At 44.0% G+C, this 22,277-nt stretch overlaps 1 protein-coding gene across 1 annotated transcript; it reads right to left on the bottom strand.

Moving 5' to 3' along the window:
• Positions 1–988: 988 nt before the first annotated feature.
• Positions 989–18,115, bottom strand: PLA1A (phospholipase A1 member A; the record flags this gene model as incomplete). Its single annotated transcript, XM_079550006.1, has 11 exons — positions 18,040–18,115; positions 16,353–16,554; positions 12,738–12,915; positions 11,626–11,734; positions 8,927–9,028; positions 7,956–8,045; positions 7,157–7,324; positions 6,021–6,110; positions 5,452–5,560; positions 2,327–2,491; positions 989–1,073 (listed from the first exon to the last, which is right to left on the bottom strand). Exons 1-11 carry the CDS (start codon positions 18,110–18,112, stop codon positions 989–991), a joined length of 1,371 nt encoding a protein of 456 aa, XP_079406132.1. The 5' UTR covers positions 18,113–18,115.
• Positions 18,116–22,277: the final 4,162 nt, after the last annotated feature.

The raw sequence follows: 22,277 nt of genomic DNA, 5'->3' as shown, positions 1-22,277 counted from the left end.
TCAAGGTGGTGGAAAATGGGTGGAACGGATGAGGGCTGCTTGTGAGTGTATGTTTTCCTCTTACTGTAGGCTTCTGCCAGTACTTTCCAGACATCTGCTACTTTTCAAGGTCTAAAAGGCTGCACTGAGCTCCTGGGACTAATTTATGTTAGGTAGTCCTGTACCTGCAGTGCTCTGTTCTATTATCTTTTGTTCGGGGTAGTTGTTTTAAAGCAGTACAAAATTGTATGGAAGAACACTGCTATGTTTCTGGTGACCATGTGAGCTTCAAAGAGAACAAACCAACAGCCAGAAGAGCTACAGTCTTGTCATGGGGTGAGAATCCACTTTGATTACATAGCATGAGCACTTACACGAAATCAAGACTCTCAGGCTGAAGGTGTCCTGTAGTGGTAGAAGTGAGTTCTGAACTGGGGAAAGCTGCCAAAGCAATAGGGATGTGATATAGTGGTGGATTTGGTAGCGTTAGATGGTGGTTGAACTTGATTTTATAAATCCTTTCTGATCTAAATGATTCTATGATTCTGTAATGCTTTCTTATGCCAAGACTGAACCAAAACTGAACTCCTCATTCTGAAGATAAATAATACTTTGCACCTTTAGTACAAAGATCTCAGGACACTTTAATAAACCACAAATGAATCATCCTAATACTCCCTGTGTAAGGAGACTGAAATTATCTTCTTGTTTCATAGCAATTCAAATCATGAGATTAAATGACTTATCTATTTCACTTTTCAGATCTGGGAACAGAATCTGTGAGATAAAAGTCCCAATACAGTCTTTTTACTGAGAGGTCTTGTAAATGCTTAGTCTTATAATCGCTGATGTACTTCTTGCTTCTTTTCTTTGATACCTACTCCTGAATGCAGGAACTAAAATAACACCCATCCAGTTCTGTAATGAAAGTGTCATCCGTGAGAGAGAGCAGGAGCAGGTTAGGACTCCTTCCCAGCTTTGGGTATGCATGTGAGCTCCAAAAGCAGTACTAGGTGCAAGCAGCAGACAGCTGGAGAGAGAGTTCTGTGTTGTCATAAAGAGTGAGGATCCTGGGCAGACAGAACGTGGTCCTGCTGTGGGAAGAGCACAGGGAAGTCAGACTGTGTTTTAGCAGGCAGGGATTGCTGTTCTAACAAAGGGACAAGCAAGCTGCTGATGGATCTTGTGTTGCTTTGCAAAGGTACGATGACCATGTGCTGAGCTGGAATGAATCGGCTGGACTTTGCTGCTCTGAGCAGTTGCGTGATGAGTGTAGTTGTGAACCTGTGCAACTTCACAGCTTCCCACCTGCATCACATCCAGCGCTCAAGTGGTGCAGATCAGCAAATTTCAAGGCCACGTGCAATGCTATCCCATTCATAAGTGGCAAAAAGCCACATATCTGCATATCCATCACTGCTTTGCAGTTCTTTGCTCTGCTAAGCATGCTAATGAGGAATAGTCATTACCCTTAAATGCCTGAAATCTACAAAGGAATGACTATTTTCTCTGGGCCTATAATATATTTTGCTGCCTTGTGCTTGACTTCCCTTGTTGCCCTTCAGAACAGAGTCTGAACAGCTGGTTTCCCTGCTTTGGAGTACCCACTGGCTTGCTTCAGCCTGGAGCCAAGGTAAGTGTTGGCTCAGTAACAGTATGGAAAGAGTATAATGCATCTGTATGGACCCAGTTATTTTGTGCTGCCTACAAGAACTTAGGATCTGCAACAGTCCTGAGAAGTCTATGGAGTAGATTGGCATCTCTTTCAGAATGAGAAGGTCTTGGTTGCTTCAGCTCTGGAGAAGGTAGTTATGGCTGAAGGTATGTACCCTGCAGTGTCTGGCTCCAAGAAGGGCCAGAATGGTTGTCTTCAGCCTCAGTGCTTTGTTACATTGTGTGAGGTGTGTGTATATACAGACACACACATCTGTATCTATGGTCTTCTGTTATCTTATCCTGAAAAATGTGCATTTCCATCATGTTTCAAATGGGGACCCATTGTAGGAATGGGGAAGATGAAGAGAACAAGGGAGGACAAAACCAACAATTCCATTTAGTACGAGTTTTTGTCATGGTTTGTGACTTCACTGTCTTCAAGGTGAGGTGAGTGGCATTTTCCCTGTATGGTGCAACACTTTTATCCTGAGGGAAGAACTCAAGAAAACTCATGCAAAACTACCTTGGTAGTTTTTCTCTCTCATGAATAGGAAATTATTTATATGGGGACACAGAAGGATGAGAAAGACCTCTTTACAAATTTATCAGAACTGAAAGAGAATGCATTGGTGTATACTACCAACTTCATCCCCAGCTCTGTGCATCCCTGGGAGATATTCCTGTGACTTACTTGTTACCAAGAGGCAGTGGAGCTGCACAGAACTTGCCAACAATGTGTGACTCATCCTTCCTCCAAAACCGATTCTTGGGCAGGTATTTGAGTGTCACACTGTTTGTCTGGCAGAGGGGAGCCTTGTGGGCCAACAGCCGTCTGCCCACCTCCTCCTGCTTAGGTCTGCAATGGAAGGAAAGAGACGTGAGGGTTGGCGTTCAACCACTGTCTAGATGCAGACTGAAACACTGGAGGAGCCTAGAGCACTCATCCAAACCTCTTGGTTAAAAAAAAAATGCAGTACAAAGACTCATCTGTAAAAACATAGGGCATTACAAGAGTCAGCAATTGAATGTATCTTTCTTAGCCCTCTGTTCACATTTCATGTCTGCAATCAGGAGTACTTCCACATAAAAATTACTGTCATGTGTCAGAAGCTTTACGTAACTGCATAAATCATGGGAGGAGTATGGACAGGTTCACAGAAAATAGAAGTGTTGGGAGCTAATAACAGCAACTCATCTTTAGCTCTGAACATCCCTGAAATGTGTTTGCTAGAAATAGGGGCATTACCTTCAGGAATCATTGCTGCATGCCTACACTGCTTATTTATGCTCTACTCAAAGTATTTACTTTAGGCCATGTTGAAGGTGAAGGCCATGTTGAAGCTTGGGTAGATGAAACTTTGCCTGTCCTTAAGCTCTTCACCACATAATGTGAACAAAGGAGAGCCAGAACAGTGATTTCCAGAGCCAGGTGGCAGTCTGTATGCCCTGAAGTGATGCTGCCTAGCTGTTTCACTAGGTGGGCTGCCCCCTTCCATGGAGTCTGTCCTATAGGACATCTTATGCCTGACCTAGTAGGCACCTATTCCCTTGTATTGGTCAATAATGTGTGTAGTGGAGTCGGTGAAATCCAAAAAGCATTTGGTGACTGTCTGCTCAGAAACATGACAAAGGGAAGAGATGACAAAGAGATCAGGAAGAGTCTACAATTCTGGTAACCAAAATAAGTTGAGCATCAGGCTGACGGCTGGACTCAACGTCCTCCCAGGCCAGAGCAGCCAATCCAAACCAGTGCATCCAGTTCTCTTCTTAGACTGCAGTGGTAGATGCTGGAGTTTTATGTGTATGGCTTGAAGCTGTCCAAAATGAGAAGCATCATTAAATTGTGGCTATAAAGGTGAATGATGGATGATAGATGGAAAACAAACTGAGGAGAGACTGTCCCTTTACAGCATGTTGTGCATGGACAGGACCCAGCCATGCCGTAGGACAGAGGAGCACAATTAATTAGACTGAAGAAATTCACTATTGGGACTGACATTTTGTCAAAGCCTATGCTGCCTTTGGGTGCATGTAGGACTCTGGCTAACTTCAAAACTGTTTTCTTGGGTGTGGGGGTGAGGCCGTGTTGCATAACGTGGTACATAAGCAATACGAGTGCAGCAGGGAAATATGCCATGTAAAACTCTCCTTACTCTGTCAGCCCTGTGACAGCTGTCAGGCTTGAGGACTCATCTCTTGGGGACACAGTGAGCAGCATGCGTAGGCTAATGGCATTGGACTTCTACCTGTGCGACCCATTGCATGGAATCTGCTTTAGGTGGGGTTTGGATTTGATGATCTCCTGAGGTCCTTCCAACTCCTGTGATTCTTAAGTGGGCACTTAAGTGAAGCACAGCTGCTGTCTTTCAGGGCAAGGGTGTCCCTGGATAGCTGTAACTGTCTCACTAAAACGGGAGGGTACAGTAAAGCCTTGGGATTGCCTGGCTGTCTCACTTCCCAGGCAGATTTCTCTCCAGGGCTCATGTCTCCTGCTGCACCCGTGACAAATGCTGCGTCTGAAAGCTGCAAAAGGAAGTGCTGCATGTCTTCTTGAACAAATTGTGGGTCCTGACTTGACCTGGGTGTTGCTATTTCCTCCTTCCCACACCTTTGGAGAAGGCAGATCTGGCTTCTGAGTTTTCAAGGCTGCTTGGATCTGCTTTTGCTTCGCTGTGGAGTTGGACAGATGTGAGTTCCATCAGGTTAGAGTATGAACTCTAAATTGCAGTGTTAGTCTGAAAATCCATAATAACCTCCCCCTCCCCCCCCCCGCATAGGCCTCCCATTCTTCAGTTCTCACCTCTCTGTCCTAATGCACAGGATCAGATCAACAGAGTTAGGTTTGGCTTCATAAGGGCTATGTTGAAGCCAGTTCTGGATCCTCTCTGAACTTAGGAGAAGTGGCTGGGGTCTTTAGCAGACTGCTTTCCTGCTTTCTGACACTGCATATCTACGTGGTGGTTACCAGCCCCTGGCAGTGGACAGGAAGTTGTGAGAAGTGAGGAAGACTTCCTTCTGGGGAACTTGTCTGTGGTGGAGAGATCCCCTTGAGGCAGAGGCTGGAAGCTCTGAGCCTGCTCTATTTGTTCTATTAATTCAGTTATGGTTTGGAAGAGAGTGGTGGTGGCAAGAGAGAACTGACTGTCTACAGATCATAAAATCTTTAAGGTTGGAAAAGATCACTAAGACCATGTAGTTCAATCATCGACCCACCACCACCATGCATACTAAAATCATGTAGTCTTGGTCTCCTACCCAATGGATTTCTCCCCTACAATGGGGGCTATGGCACATATTGGTGTTAATGCAGAGACAGAAGCGTACTTCTGAACATATATCTGACTGTGCAGGGATGTATTTGTTTTCTTTCTGCAACTGCTGTCCTAATGAGCATCAACAGAAATGTTTGAGGCAAGTCCATCAGTCTAGAACCTCCAGTGAATTGGGTGTTGCTGTAGCCAGCTCTGTCTGGCATGGTAAGATTAATAACTATCTGAGGGTGATTTAAATCAGCACCAGGCATATGGGTATGGTGTAAAAAAGGAATCACTGTAACAGTACAAAGGGGATCCCAGAGTACACCTCTTGGTTTGTGTACTTGTGGACTTCATCAGAGTTACCAAGTAGTGGTAGCACATACCTGATTCTTGAAAGCATTTAAGGTAAACGTGTAGGAACTTAAGAAAGACTGTGGTTCATCACACAGTGGCTGCACTCAGGGAGATGTTCCATCCTTGTGCCTTTCCTGGTCTGGGAAAAACATGCTTATACATGGAATTGGGAAAAAGCAAGCCAGAAGCATGCACTGTAACTCACATGGTGATCTTTGTTGTGTCCTTGGTGCTGTTGCTGAAGAAAGTGATTTCAATGCTGGTGATTACATTTCTTTTCTTCTGCAAGCGGAACTCAATGAGGCTGTGGTGAACTGAGCAAGAGGGAAAGTATGTGGGAGTGAGGGCAGGTGCTGTGTGTTAGACCTACCCTACCAAAAGGAGTAATTTCTAGCACTCACTGCCTGGCACCACCAGCACAGCTAAGATTAAGCAGGTGTAAGAAAGAACGTAGTCTGGGGTTTGAGAGACACAGTGGGCAGATCTGCATACTCTGATGTGAACAGTCAGGCATTTTCTGTACCCTTCAATTCAGCCCTGAAGCCATGTGGCTGTGTTAATACGAGGCTGTGCCCACACTAGTAAATCCATTGGAAAGGGCTTTATGGGGGAGATGTGCAGGGTTATTGCTCTTCAGCTATGTGTCTGGGATCATCAGCTCCACAGCAGCTGATTCTGATGGGAATAGTAGGCTGTCACTACTTGGCCTTGCCAGATAGTCTGCCTTATTTGGTCATCCCCCTGCTGGCTCATTTTTTGGTCTTTGCTACTTACCACAGAATGGCACCGAAGAACTGGTCATTAAATAAGCGTTCACTTTCATAGGCAGCCTTCTCATGTTGACAACTGCCTGCTCTAGCAGGCCTGTGGGAGGAAACAAAGCCAGAGCAGTGAGAGCCATGAAGGACCCAGGACAGAAACAGAATTGGTTCCAATTTACCTTCACTCCCAACTTCATTGTCTTGGAGGACAGACCATTTCTTTATACTAGAGCAAGCAAGCAAGCAAGAGGTTTGTGTTGTCTGTTTGACAGGTTAACAGGCCCCCAGAAAATCTCTTCTGACTATTGTAGCTAACCATCAGCAACGTACCTCTTAGTGGCTTTGTGCAGACGCAAGCCAACACAAGGTGCTAGGACAAAGAAGACCCAAGGAGCTTGGAGATGGTATTTCTGACAGAAGTGAGAAGACACGAACCCACTAACCAGGTGACAGTGTGGCTTTGCAGAGACAGGAAGGGAGTGGATGATCTGAGAGCCTCTCTGTGTATTCCTCTGGTACCGGTCACCAAAAACTACTTGAAGACACTTCCTTTCCTCTTGCCACAGCTGTGATTCAAAAGGCTAAAAGTGGCAAAGATTATCTTCTCCCAGTCCAGGTCGTTTATCTTTAGGGCAGCCATAGCAGCAATTTATGAGAAGGAAGTGATGCAACAAAGGTAAGTAGTCTGCAGAAGACTGAGACTTTGAGGTTGGGCTAAAACTTCCAGCTGCTTCTCTAAACAAGACACTTTTTGAGTAAATCGCCCATTTGCTAGGTAAGAGATTCTGGAGAATGTCTTTTAGTATGAGCCCTGTATGTTCCCTGGTGTAGGGAACCTGCTTTGGCAGGGGGGTTGGACTCGATGATCTCTGGAGGTCCCTTCCAACCCCTACAATTCTGTGATTCTGTGATTCTGTGAAATGTTTAAAGATCAGAAATGTTCAAGACACTGGTGCTCTACCTTGGACAATATACAAGCATTTGACCTCTCTACTGAAGCCTGAAAATGACACAGTTTCTCCCTGTCCCCACATAGCTCACATTCAGATCCTGCTTGGAAAAATTTCAATCACGTCCTGTGGGTTGTGCTGGCACTCATCAAGAATGTATTGCCCCCTGCTCCATGAAGGCCTCATGCTGATACTGTACCTATTCTGGGACAGGAGAATAGGAAGGGATCACCACAGTCCACGCATCGTCCATTCAAAAAATCCTGATGACTTGTGCAAGGGAATGCCACGATAGGACAGGAATGTTTCAAGGCACTGACATAGAGATGTACTGCCCTCATGTGATCACAGATCAGATACTTGTAGCCTGCAGAAATAAACGCATGCAGAGAAAAGCAGCTGTCAGCTTTTCAGCTGGTTTTGACCTTTCTGCAGCTTCCTATGGAACAAAAAGTCAAGAAATAGATTCTGCAGCCACTTCCACTCTGCGAAATAACATTTTGTAGAACATCTCTGTGACTGCAAACGTAGATCTCACCGCAACAGAAATCATGCAGAAACCTGGGAGCCTGTCTTTCATACTGAGAGGGGCACATGGCTGCCCTGTCTCACTCATTGTGCCACTGACGAGGACCCAAACCCTCTGTAAAAAGGCAGTAGCTTTGCTTCCCATCTGCACCATGACCCCAGCTATGGGAAGTGAGGTTTCCTAGGCCTCCCTACCCTCAGTGTAGCTGTCTCAACCAGAAGGTGTTTAAATATTCATCCAGCCCTTGCTGCCAAGACATTTGACTTATATGTGGTCTTAATTCCAGCTGCTTTTTGTGCTGCTGAGGAGATGTGGGCCATGAATCTCCGCTGCTGTGTGTCTTTGCAAATAAATGTTGTCATGCTTTGACGTCTGCTCTGACTGTGGCAGGAGCTGGTTGCCACACAGCATTTCCACTGATTGCTAAATGTCCACAAAATCTCTTTGCTTGGCCACAGAGTATTCTCACCTGCAGAGATGAACCGGGGGCATCCCGGCTGATCTTTGCCTCCATTGACAAAATAATCAATGTGTCCAACAGGGATCCGGATCCCAAAATCTGAAAGTGGATGAAATGCAACTTTATTCCTATGCTCAGTAGTACCGTAGGCTGTACTCTACATGGCGTTCGACGGGGCCCAATAACAGGTTGAATGTGAGCAGTGCCAGACATAGCTCCCCCACAACTCATTTTATTCACACAGCAAGAACGTATTTCCTGTTCCTTCTCAGATGCCCCGGCTTTGTTGCATGGAGCAGATTGCTCTGGGATCTGCCATAAAAATGACTGGCAACTTTGTCTTAACCACTATCTCCATCATTCCTGTTCTTGATCCTGTATAAAGCAGAGCAAAACTGAACACAACTTTCATAGGGAATTACGAGGAATGAGTGAGAATTATGTTAGTAGAGATTTTTGTAGTCTCCAGGCAAAGGGTGTGACTGAGAGACAAATGTTTATATTTTAGCACATTTTAATTAGCAGAACATAAGTGTTTTAGGAAAGTTAATCCATTGCTGCAACAGCTGTGGGTTTGACTCCATTACTTTCTCACAGTGGCACCTTTCTGTTGTCATGTAAGCAAAAGCAAAGCATGGTTAGACACGTAAATTCCTTCCTTGCAAGTGGCAAAAAGCACACTGAGCTTGTTCTGCAGAAACTCACTCTGCTGTAGCAAGGTTAGGGAAGAAATATGCGCTGGAAGATTGCCCTGTGTTTACAGCACTAAAGCTCCCACCTGTTGCTGTGATGTGCTCTGGGGTATGGATGCCTGCCAGCGTGTTCATCTCTGAAGCCTGTCTAATCGGGGAACATCCTCAGACTGGACCGGAACTTGTAGTCATGTGGCATAAATGGGACAATAACCTGCTTGGTTCTTAGCAATAACAATGGCAGGACAAACAGACATGGCGAGCTGAGGAGGAAAGAAGCCAGCTTACTGTCAGCATCGGTATGAATGGCTTCCACAAAGAGGGCATCCCCAGGGTCCAGGCGTTCTTCCAGGCTGGCTCTGGTGTATTTAGGGCCTGCAGGATCCAGGCCTGCAACGAAATCAAACAGCCCAACAACAAATGCTCTTCAGACCCTCCCTTTCTTAGTTCTGGACCAGTAATTTTATTTAAATTGTTTATTTAATTGATGCCTGGCACAAGTGATTAATTATTCTCTCATAGCTCAGAAAGCTTTCTACTCCCACTAAGTTCCACCGCAGCTTCCTTACCTTGTCCTCCACTGCTCCTAGCCATCCATTTCCATGCAGCACCTCTGTACCAAGCAGCCCACGAAGCCTCAAATTTCTAGGCTTTAAAGCCATGTCTGAGCTTCAAGTACCTCTAACAGAGTAGGGGCAGAGTATATTTTGGATTTTCAGTGACAGAGACTCAAACCTGTAATACCTTCCCTAATTGTACTGTCATCTGTAGTAGTGCTACAGCCTGAGCAATGTTACTGGAGATCTCAAGCTTAGTGATGAATTCAGCATTGTAGGTGTTAATCAACCTAAGCTTTACAAAGGTTCAATACTATCAGACAGTCTTATAATAGAAATACTTCTGAGCCTTCTCCCAAGAAATAAAATCAAGTTCTCAAGCATCCACTGACATTTTTGCCTGTAACTTGCTCCTAGAGCAAATTCTGAGGAGACAGAGTAATACTGCAAATTTTCTTTGGCAGTACCAAGAACAGGTTAAAGATCATGTTTTTATTGTAGCTGATGTTTATTCTGTTCACTTTGCTTTGGAAAATAACCTCGCAAGACCTTTTTCACTCCCCAGGCACCAACAATGCTTTAAGAAGCAGCTCTGCTCCTTGTAACACTGCCTCAGAGCTGGCCAGTTTAATTGCCTTTTGGACTAAGTCCCATTAATTCTCTATGGAGAAGGTGTTATCAACAAAATACAAACCGACATATTTGCGTGTATGTGTGGAAGCAGGGAGGAGGAGAAGAGGAGAAAGAAGAAAAGTTAGCTCCTGTCCTACTAAAAATACTGTCCTATCTAAAAATAAAGGCTATTAAAGGGACAAGTGGTCAGAAGAATGTACTGCTTTTGTTTGTCATCCACATTCTTTTGCCTTGTCCCATGCAAAAAGCAGAGATGTTCCCTGCTCACTTCTACAGAGCAAGTTTAAGTTAAAGGCTTTAGGATAGAATAAAAAGCGTTAGTCAGTACACCTTAAAGTTCTTCCTGAGAAGGGAGAAACATTTAATACAAACAAGCCAGTTCTAGCACAGTTCCAAGGTTAGCCCATTTCCATCCTCTGTTTTCTCTGCTGGTCTCCTCTATGAACAGAATTACAGAATCATTTAGGTTGGAAAAGGCCCTTAAGATCATTAGAGCCAATCATCAACACTACCAAGTCTGCCAATAAACCATGTTCCTGAGTCCTATGTCTACCCATCTCTCAGATACTTCCTAGGATGGGATTTCCACCACTTCCCAGCACAAACTGCATGTACAGAGACATACATCCTGCACTATTCACTGTAGCTGTACTACACGCAGCTAAATTCCTTCAGGATTCCTCTTTTTCTCCTCCAGAAACAAATTTTTCTTCAGCAGTTTTAGATATGGGCTGTTCATTCCCATCCCATTTTCTTTCCTGCACAATGAGGAATCTACAGGAATAAGCATGGTTTAAAGAGACTTCTAGTAGAGCTAAAAATAAATTGGATACATAGATCTGTTATTAGGTTTGAAGAACATAAAGGCAAAGGTCTCCAACTGAGTTGGGAAGGAGTCATCTCAAAATGAAGCTGATGAGAAAATGCTGGTACAGGATGATGGTTACCCAAAATCCCTCTGAACCTACACTTTCATTCACAGCTTTAACAGGGGCCCATTGTGAAACTCTGCTCCTGGTAAGAAATGTCTGTAGTACATGCAATGTGTGAAGCTATGACATGTGAGGGGGGAACCAACATTTCCTGTGGAGTGTCTCTTCTTGAGGCCTTTTCTATGAGGCAGCTCAGCACGGGCTACACCCTGTTCTTCCTTGGCTGCTGCTCAGTCTGTGTCTCTTCCTCCTTTCACTCCGACTAAGATAAATCTCCAGCTTTGGAATTTTCCCAAACTTAACAAACCCTCAACAATCTGATCTGACTTAGCAGACAGCCCTGCTTTGAGTGGGAGGCTGGACAGGACACCTTCCAAGGTCCCTTTTCACCCAAATAGTTGTGTGACTTTATTCCAACCCATACTTAAAAGCTGGAGGACCCTGCATGAATTTAAAAGCCCTGCATACCATGATCAGCCTCTAACCATCTTTATCCATAATTCCCCCACTGCAATCTCTTCCTCACACCTAAGACTTCAGCTGTATGTTTTCAAGTCAGCTCTGATTTGGTACAACTGAGTGACGTGTCATTTCACTAATAACAAGATCTCATGACTTGAAAAGCTCACTAGTTAGAAGAGAGTAGAGGCAGAATTCTTCTGTTATGCATTCTTTTGGTACTGTGGAGGGGATTGATGGCTGGAAAGTATTGTCAGGACCTTCAGAAGCTAGTAAGAATCCCTGAAGCTTGGATCGAGTGAGGCTTCATACACTTATAAGACCACTATGGATGACTCCCCGTCCCTGACATTGCATTCTCTTCGTTGAATAAGAAATCAGGACCTAAGTCTCAGTTTTACCATACCTGTTATCCGTCCCAGCTGACCGTCATGGAAGTGCCCAACCAGGCCCCCAACATGTGCACCAAGGCTCACACCGATAATGTGAATGGATGTTGCAGAGACTCCCAGGGCCTGCAGATGATCATACAAATATGTATTTCTATAGAAGGAAGGTGAAATACCCAGCAGCTCCACAACTCTTCTCATGTAGGATTGCTTTTGAGGTATACAGCGGAGAACAAACTAGATGTGGGAATGATGGCTACTGTCCTTTCTGCTTTTCAGAGTCTTTCTTTTGGTCCACACATGCAAAACCAGCTCTAACCAGGTTGGTCAGATACTTCTGATCATGACTACATAGCCTTTTGCTCCTCCTTTCATGGTTTGCTTCAGATAGAACTTCCTCATCTCAGCTGAATAACTCACGTTCCCCCAAACAAACAATCTTTTCCTCAGTAAAGCAGAGGAAATAATTTTGTTTCACTTTTATACCACTACTGTGCACATTGTACTCTCACTCATTATTTTAAGATTACATTTTCAGAGACAAAGGATTTATTCATAGGTTGAACTGCCAGGTAAAGCATAGTCACTTAGACATGACGTAAGGTGACTCTATCTGAAGGGATCCTGCTGGCTGCAGGCTGTTCAGCACGATGCAGTGGAATACAATGGGTGAGAATGAGACCATGGGAGTGAGGTGAAAAATCCTACCTTAGAAATATGTGACGTTACATCCTACAGCAGCACTGAGGCTTATGAGAAACTAGAATTTGTCTTCTGTGGTGTAAGCAGGAGAGTTTGGACAAAAAAGTCCTAAAGTCACTGGACTAGAGCTCAGCACTTACACAGGATGGATGCTGAGGACCAGAGTGGCCCAGTACTTTGTCCACTGTGACCAAATCACTAATGAGAGTGGCAGACCTCTCCCCTCCCAGCCCTATCTCCATCCTCCTGATGTCACAGTTGCTCCAGGAGTGTAAATACACACTCTGGAGCATACCCAAGATCTCCCACACTACAGTCAGGGTCTATGGTGCAAACGCTACACAGAGTTTATGCATGGCTGGTAAATGCAAAGATATGCCATCCTCACTGCATAAGGGTTTTTCAACAGCGATATGCATGAGCTTACCAGGAGCTTGCTGATGAAGCTTGTGACGAAGAGGGCCACCTGTGTGACGTTTTCCACTGCTGAGTTATAGGCTCCTGTAGCCCCGTGAACCCAGTCCACTGCAATCACATTTACCTGACTTATGTGCAATATTGCATGGACAAGCCCTTCAATCCAGGAAGGTTTTGTACCCAATGCTCTGTAGAGTAATCAGAAACAAATATGTTAGGTGTTTTCTGAAGAAGGGCATGTGATGAAATATTGTTCACTGATGCTGTTTCATGTCTCAGAGTAGACTGTCAGACAGCTGCTGAAAAGTTGTTCTGGTGCCAGATGCATATACCTGGCATGTCATTGCTGCAGTGTAGTAACAAACACTGTCCAGAATGGGTTGATTCAGAAAGGAACCAACCAAGAAGAACATTTGTAGAGCTTGGGCTGAGACCTTGGTCTTGCTGTGGTGTTCCAGTTAGCCACAGAGCCCACCTGGAGTGAGTGAACTGATCAGGAACTCCTGGTCCTGTTCTGCTGCCAACCAGGAGGAAGTCCTGGGTCAAACCACACAGTCTATCACTGCTGCACTGAGAAAATGAGCCTGTGTAGTACCCACTTCCCCTACTGTCACCTGGGGTAGGAGTATGCTATGTCATGTGAGGGGAACTGCTGATTTTCTGAAAAGACCCTGCAACTCCTTGTGTGGTTTCACAGAATCATAGAACAGCTTGGGTTGAAAAGGACTACAATGCTCATCTAGTTTCAACCCCCCTGCTATGTGCAGGGTTGCCAACCACCAGACCAGGCATTCAAAAGTTTCATCCTAGTTTTCTAGGCACTTGTCATTCAAACTTTTGCTCATCAAATCAAATAACATTAAATGGTCAGAACTGGCTAAAAAAATGGCAGTGTGAAAGAAGCAACCAATATGGTGACAGTTTAAAAAAAAAAAAAAAAAAAAAAATGGTTTACATCCCTACATTTTCAACATTAGAAGTACTGTGTGTCTGGCAGGGATTCTAAATGACTGGCTAATCCAGGCTTCTGATGAACATCAAGGTTCTGCAAGGAAACAATTTAAAGAGAAGAGGATCTTGAAGAAAAGACTTCTAAATAAAAAGATTGAAAGAAAAATGGAAGAGAAAGGAAAGGGAAAGGAAAGGGAACAGGTAAAGAGAGAGAAAAAAAGAGTGAAATAAAGAACGAATAAAGGTATAGAAGAAAAAGTTGGAAAGGAAAGGGGGGGAAAAGGAATAGGGAAGATAATTTCCTAACTTGTTTTAGGTCCAAAAACATGAAACAAAAAATAGACAGCTAGTCGCACAGTAAAGCACACGCTCCTACTACTTAAGGTTGGGTCTCAGGAGGCTGCAACATGAAAATTGCAAAATTTTTAAAAAAGACTTCATGTTCCTTGGGAGAATGCCAAAAGGATTGGGAGGATAGATAGTGTTCTCTTTGATTCTTCCAGTTGGTGTTTGGGACCAAGATAAGAGGAGGAAAATGGATCAGTTGAATGAATGGCGGCATAGACGGTATTGTGCTAATAATTTTGGCTACTATGATCTTGGACATACCTTCAACACACTGGGCATGTTGATGTGAATAGGATGCAACTGACCAGCAGGGCCAAGAATATATTGGACAGCGAGTTGGCTGGGATTACCACCAGTGCTTTAAACTGGATTTGATGTGGGAGGGGGATGTACTTGTAAATGACAGAGTCAGAGAACGCTGTCATTTTAGGAAGCAGCAAAAAAACCCTCAGATTGGTCCCAGGTGACTTGGGGAAGGCTTCTCCAGGAAGGTAAAAACAGCCAGTAATCCAGCTGAAGTGCCTCTACACCAATGTTTGCAGCATGTCTCTCATGTCCTTGAACCTCGAGGTGGGGGTTGAAGCAGCAGTATTCCTCCTGCTGTAACAGAAGAGCAAGTCTGAGGCCACCTCATGAGGTTGAATGTATACAAGTCTATGGGGTCAGATAACATGCATTCTAGGGTCCTGAAGGGACTGATGTGGTTGCTAAGAGACTCTCCATCATACTTGGAAAATCATGGCTGTCAGGCAAAGTACTTGGTAACCAAAAAAAGGAAAACATCACTCTCATTTTTAAGAAATGAAGAAAGTAAGACCCAGAGAACTACAGGCCAATAAGCCTCACATCTGTGCCTGGGAAGTTCATGGAGCAGATCTTCCTGGAAGAGATGTTAAGGCACACACCAGATGAGGAGGTGATACAAGACAGCCAATATGGGCTTCACCAAGGGCAAATCATATCTGACCACTTATGAAGGAGTGACACTGGTGGACAAAGGAAGGGCAACTGATGATAACCTACCTGGACTTCTACAAGTCCTTTGACATGGTCCCACACCACATCCTTACTTCTAAATAGGAGAGACACGGATTTGAAGGGTGAACTATTCAGAGGATAAAGAAGTGATTGAATGGTTGTTGCAAGAGGTCTGTAGTCAGTGGTTTTCTACGCCCAAGTGCAGGCTGGTGATGAGTGGTGTCCCTCATAGGTCAGTCTTGGGACTGGCGCTCTTTGACATCTTTATCAGTGACACAGACTTATATTGTATCCTTAGCAAGTCTGTTGATGACACCAAGCTGAGTGGTGCAGTTGGTGCAACAGAAGGAAAGGATGTCATTCAGACTGATGTAGACAGTCTTGAAAAGGAACCTAATGAGATTCAACAAGGCCTAATGCAGACTAGGAGAAGAAATCCTGGAGAGCAGCTATGCAGATAAGGACTTAAGAATTCAGATCGGTGAAAAGCTTGACATAAGTCAGCAGTTCTCACTGCTTGCTGTCCAGAAAGTCAACTGTATCCTGGGGTGCATTAAAAGAAGGGTGGCTTCATCTAGAATACTGCACTCAGGGGCCACCAGGAAGGATGTGGAGCTGTTGGAGCAGGTCCAGAGGAACTCCGTGAAGATGACCAGAGTGCTCGAGCACCTCACCTACAAAAAAAGGTTGAGGAACCTAGGCTTGTTTAGCTTGGAGAGGGGAAGGCTCTGGGAAGATTTCATTGCAGCTTTCCAGTACTTGAAGTTTATCAACAGGAGGGAGCACAACTTTTTGCAGTCTGATAGTGGTAGGACAAGGGGAATGGTTTTAAACTAAAAGTGGAGATTTAACTCAGATGTTAAGAAGAAATTTACTCAGAGGATGTTGAGGTACTGGAACAAGTTGCCCAGAGAAGCTGTAGATGCCCCATTTCTGGAGGTATTCAAGGCCAGATTAGATGAGGCTTTGAGCAGCCTGATCTAGTAGTCGGCAGCCATGTTCATGGCAAAGGGATTAGAACTAGATGATCTTCAGGAAGTCCCTTCCAAATCAAGACATTCTATGATTCTATGAAGGCTGCATTGTAAAGAGAGTTGTCAAAAGCATTTTTTCCCACCCCTGACTCTGTCCCACCTACAGTCTTACAGGCAGTTCTCAGGTACAGTTTGGCACTGAGCACACCAGGCTCTGCTATTAGCAGGTTTTTCAAATGTAGTCACTGTTGGGGAGAGTTCAATTGTCAGATGGGCAGGGGGATTTCCATGCCAGCCCCACACAGGGCCTGGGAATGCCCTGTCTGTTTTATTTATGAATATAAATTTAACCATAATGCTCTTCTTTCTCTCACCTGAACCCATGGATTATTATCTTCGTTTCCAGGCTGCTATTGAAGCTGGAGTTCTTGATGTCATCGTCAGCCAAAATTAGCTCCCCACAGCTAGGGCTGGAGGAGGTAAATAGAAGAAACTGGACATTAAGCTTACTGCCATGTAGGAAATTTGCCGTCTGGAAATCAGCGCAGCGATGCCCTGAGGTTCTGTATACGCTCCCTGCAATGAGAGGGAGTAAGAATATTTGGCCTGTGTCTGTATGGTGGAAGAAAAAGCTCATTCTAATTCACTAGGAATCCGGTTCTATTAATAAAGAGTGAAAGGCTAAAACATACATTAAAATCAGCCCATTCTGAAAAACAACTATTTCCTGAAGAAGCTCTTCTGCCCTTTGATGGAATTGGAGTGTTGGGGAAGAAAACTGTGGATGTCTGTGGACTTCTGAGAATTGTTTAACTGAGATGTGAATGAAAACAAAACAAAAAAAATCCATCAAACCATCAAAAAAAAAAAATCAAAAAAATCCACAAACAACTAGTGCAAAACTGCATAAATTTTGGCTATAAATCAGGGAAAGACCTACATAGCAGACCTACGTGGTGTGTATGGTTAGCTAATAGAACAGGTAATCCAGAAAAGAACTCCATCTTTTGACATTCTAGAGAATTAGTTGCTATTTCAGAATGGTTATAGCAGGCAACATGTTAGATTGACAAAAAGGCAAAATTTATTGACACGTGATGAGCAGGAAGCCAAATATTTGATGAAACTATCCTTCCTGACTTAAAAAATGGTTACTCTGTGAACTGACATAGTTGCATCCTGATAAAATGACAACTCATGTTCCTTTCCTTTCTAGACCAGAGGAAGTGAAATAGCCTTAAATCTACAAGTTCAGTTTAAAAAAAACAAAAAAAAAAAAACAAAAAAAAAAACAAAAAAAAAAAACAAAAAAAAAAACAAAAAAAAAAAACAAAAAAAAAAAACAAAAAAAAAAAAAAAAAAAAAAAAACAAAAAAAAACCAATCAGCTCCCAACTGCTGTCTGTTCCCACAGAAGATATTGTACAGTAGTGAGAAGGAACACAGCCCAAGAGTAAACACACACACAAAAAAACCCAACAAAATTTGGTATTCAGATCTCCCCTTGTGGGATGCAGCTGTCCCTTACTGTTGTCTTTTCTGGTCTTTCCGTGAACCAGATAAAAAAAATGGAAACACATTCTCTGGCAGCCATTCAGAAAAACTGCTGCTCATGAACTAGCTTTACTTAAAGGGCATGCTTAGTAAAAGCAGAGCGTATCAGAAATGGCATCAGGGGAGGAGGCTTGTGAGTGCAAAAAAAAATCCCAACTAAAGCAAGAAGTGGAGGTATGGCATCTATTTATTTTCCCTTAGCTACTGCAGATTATACTTGCTCAGCTTTCAAATCAGGAGTTGCCAGTGCCAGAGGTCAAGTGGTCTCTTTTCCACCTCCCTGCACTTCAGCACAATTCTGGAATGCCCTTTTAAATCATGTTAGTGGAGTAAAATCACTGAGACAGATGAGTTAATGAAAGACTTTTCCTGTGCTGGCCATTCTCCTGATGTCTAATTGGATTACAGCAAAGACCTGTAGAAACACAGGTATGCCGGGGAGAATTTAAGTCAGATCCTTGTGTGTAAAGCCTTCAATCCCTTGCCATGCATTCATGCCTTTGCTTACCTGCTTGTGCTGAGCTAAGCAGCAAGATGCCAGCGAGGACAAAGAGGGGTTTTTGCTTCGGATCCTCAACCATCTTCCTGTTAGTCCACTACAAGTACACGGAATAACAACGGTGGTGGATTGCTCATTCGGCTTGGCTTGGTCAATGATCAACTAGGCTCTGCTCTTTTGGGAAAACGAGTAGGGGCAATCTCCTTTGCTCTTGTTTGATCATTACTAAAAGTCTGTGTCAGCAGAGGTTTCACTGGTATTTTGGTTCAAATAGATGTTGACACCCCTTTCCTTCCTACTTCCTTTTCCTGAAGGCAAAAGGAGTAGCTGCAAGGTTTCATAAGATGTTTGTGCCAGGAAGGCTCCTAGCAGAACATTGCATCTAAATATTTTCCTATTGCATCAATGTCTTTCTTTTTGGTGCATGTTGGCCTTCCTTGCAGAAGAACAGGCAGCCTCACCTGTGACTGTTTTGCAAGAAGCAAAAGAGAAAGCTCATTCCCTCCCCAGGTGGAATTTACTCTACAGCTGCTTTACTTGAAGAACAAAATGAACAAATTGATTCAGTCTGACTGGAAAGATGACCAAAAACCTTTCCAAAAGCACCAGGCATTACCTTCATTCACAATTAACTGGCAATAGCAGTCATTTCCTTACCCCAGCTTGCTCTGGCCAAAGGTAATGGAGAAGAGCAGCTGTTTTAGGCAGAATTTTTTTTTTTTTTTCCCTCCAAGACACTCAAAGGAAATTCCCCCCAGTTTTTGTGGGGAAGGTTGGCAGCATTAACTGCTTGGCCCCAAGGGTTGCTGAAACCTTGGCCCAACTGCATCTTCCAAAAGACACACAGCAGACATGGCCTAACCCTGAAACACTTGGCTCTGTGGTCATGCTTATTGCATGCAGGCTTATTGTCTGAGGAACAGATTCTCAATGTTTCTTCAAATACATTACTGAATTGGTGTCAACTGGTTGTCTACCTGACCAATTTTCCAATATTTAGCATTGCAATACAAAGAACCAAGCTTCCAACCTAGCTCAGGTGAATTCTGACACTGCGCGACACAAACTAACTTAAGACTGCAACAGAGCCCAGCCCACTCCCTTGTCATTACAGCCACAAATTGCACTGATCTGAATCATTTCTTAGTGCAGAAAAAAGGAAATAAGCTTCTATAATCCTACCAATAAGCTGTGCCATTTCATGCAAGCCTCCTTTTTTGCACCACTATGTGAATGTACAAATTTGTTAAACACGCTATCATGCCATAAAAAAATACATCTGAAAAGAATAAATCTTTGTCGTATTGGAGGTTCTGTTGCCTTAGCACCTTCTTCCCCTGTAATCTCAGTATTTTGCTATTCTATGAACTTTTTCTGCCAGCATACCGCTGTGGTCCCTCATGCAAACACAGAAAAACTACCTCACTGCTCTGTGCTTAAAATATTTAACCAGTAAAACTATTTTAGTGTAAAGGTTTTTTTTTTTTTTAAATTTTATTTGTGAACTTAATTACAGTAACTACAGTTATATCCATTCTGAACATACTGTTGGCACCATTATTTTACTCCCCACAGGGAGAGCCTATAATAACAGTAGGGGCTTCTACACTGTTGAAAAAGCTTTTAGCCCACACTAAATTGAAGCTTGATGTGATACACTTAAGTCAGTCAACAAACATTATTTTATGTACAAAATTCTTATTATTAAGGATCTGAAAACTGCACTGTTTGCACATTCCAGCGAACACCAAAAGTGGAAAATGTCACCACCTCACTTACAAAGCAACAGCTGGCAGAAATGTATCAGCATTTTGATGTGCCCAGATGTCAGGAGGAAATCTGACTGCAGGAAGACTCACTTCAGTGTGAAAGCAATTAAGTGGCAATGGAAACAATGCAGCCTAAGTAGCATTGTGTGGCCTTGGGGAAAACAGGTTGTCATACCAGTAAGTGGTGACTAAGTCCACTCCTTCTCTGCTTTCAAGGAAAGGAATGAAACGCCAGCATGGCTTTGCTTATGGTGAGTTAAGGGTGATTCTACTCCACTATTGGAATACTTGACATCACAGCTCTTCTATCCTTTGCCCCTCGCAAAAAAAGCACAGCTTTGGGTGTAGGCAGCACCTGCATACTGCTCCCAGGAGAAACCAAGGGTTTAGTTCCCAGCTCAGCAAGAAGTGATTCAAATCCTGGAGAGTATCCTGGCTATGAGAAGAAAACATTAAAGACTGGCTTAGCAAGCAAGGGGGGGGGTAAAAGCATGGGTGACTCAGATTGGATCCTCAGAAAAAGGAGGAAAAACGATCCTTCCTTCCTTGGAGTCTTGAGCAAAACTTAAGGGATCTTCCACCTAGAATTGCTACATCAGCATGGACAAGAAGATACATCGCTACTCATCCCTACAGGATCTCAAAATCCTACAGAGGAGCCAAGGTGGGTGTCTGAGCCACCGGGCTCAAGTTTCCCTTTCCCTTCCTTTGCCCCATAAAGCCCTAATCATTCTCTACAAATAGGAGCAGTTTCAGTAGGAAGTCAGCCCTACTTTCAGTGCCTGTGAGTGACCTTCTGAGCTTCCTTCCATCCTAAAATAACCTAAGTGAAAGTATTCTGTCAAAGAATCACAGAATGTCTTAGTTCGGGAAGGATTGTAAAGCCTATCCAATTACAACCTCCCTTGCCACAGGCAGAGTGGCCACCCACCAGATTAGATTGCCCAGGATCCCATCCAACCTGACCTTGAATGCCTCCAGGGATGGGGCATCCACTGCTCTCTGGGCATCCCCACCCTCTGAGTAAATAATTTCTTCCTAATGTATAACCTAACTTACCCCTCTTTTAGTTTAAAACCACTCGCTTTGTCCTTTCACTATCAGACAATGTAAAAAGTCAGTTTCCCTCTTGTTTATAAGCTTCCCTAAAGTACAGGAAGGCCACAGGGAGGTTTCCTCAGAGCCTTCTCCAAGCTAAACAAGCTTAGTTCCCTCAGCCCTTCTTCAAAGAAGAGGTGCTCCAGACCCTGCTTCAAATTTCTTCCTGCTTTCTCGGAAGATCACATAACCCACAGGAAGGCTACAGTGGGCAGGGTAGGAGACAGCACCTTTCAAAACAGTTTCATCCAAAGCCCTTGGCTGCTGGGAGGATGTTTTACTTGCCAAGCAGGCTAGTTATAGCTGCAGGGAGCTGGTCAACAGCGTACTGCAGAAAGGTATGATATTTCTGGAGTATTCACTATGACTTACCCAGAGAGGTTGTGGATGCCCTGCCCCTAGTGGCATTCAAGGCTGCATAATCAATGAATATTAAGATGTTATAATTACAAAATAAAAGAGAGCTTGGCAAAGCAGATAATGATAGCAAAAAGAGAATAGATAGAAAGCTTACCCCTATCCTGGGCTCACACACAAAACTCCAGCAGAGCAGATCTCCAGAAGAGATCCTTCCCCCCTGGTAGCCAGCTTTTAAATAGGTCTAGGAGGGGTGAAGCCAGGCTCCATCCCTTCTGACAGCACAGGAGAATTGCCTTCACCTATGCTCCTCTGGCTGCCTCACTGCTCGCCTCAGGTGATCAATCAGAGGTTCAGGCCTTGACTCAGCAGTTCCCATACAAAGGCCAAGATGGATGGTGCCCTGGGCAGCCGGGTCTAGTATTAAATATGGAGGTTGGTAGCCCTGCCTGTGGCTGGGGGGTTGGAGATCCATAATCTTTGAAGTCCCTTCCAACCCAAGCCATTCTATGATTTTATGACTTAGAGCCTTTGCAGTGCAGGGAGCTGCTAGTGGGCTTGAGAACAGGAGCAAAGATAGAGGAACAGGGGACTGAGCCATGGGCTCCTGTCACTAAGCAAAAGGAACTTCTGGGCTTGAAAGAACAAGAGCAAATTGTGTTAAACTGAAAGAGGGGAGATTTAGGTTAGATGTTAGCAGGAATTTTTTTACTCAGTGGGTGGTCAGGCGATGGCAGAGACTGCCTGGAGGAGCTGTGGGTGCCACATTCCTGGAGGCGTTCAAGGCCAGGCCTATGCAGCCTGAGCTGGTGGAGGACAACTCTGCCCATTGGATGGGCTTTGAGGTCCCTTCCAACCTAAATCATTCTGTGATTCTATTATAGGTCTGACACCATCTGGGGCCAGTTCTATGCTATGCAGGTAAGCAAGTGGGTACAACCTAGCCATGGTGTTACTCTTATTTTGTGAAGACCAAGGCAGCATAGCTCAGTGCACCATGCAGTGTCACTGTAGCCCATGCTA

This window comes from Tetrao urogallus (assembly GCF_951394365.1).
Source record: "Tetrao urogallus genome assembly, chromosome: 1".
Classification (NCBI taxonomy): Eukaryota; Metazoa; Chordata; class Aves; order Galliformes; family Phasianidae; genus Tetrao; species Tetrao urogallus.
The sequence above is the reverse complement of the archived record's forward strand: the minus strand, read 5'-3'. Positions and strand labels throughout refer to the sequence as shown.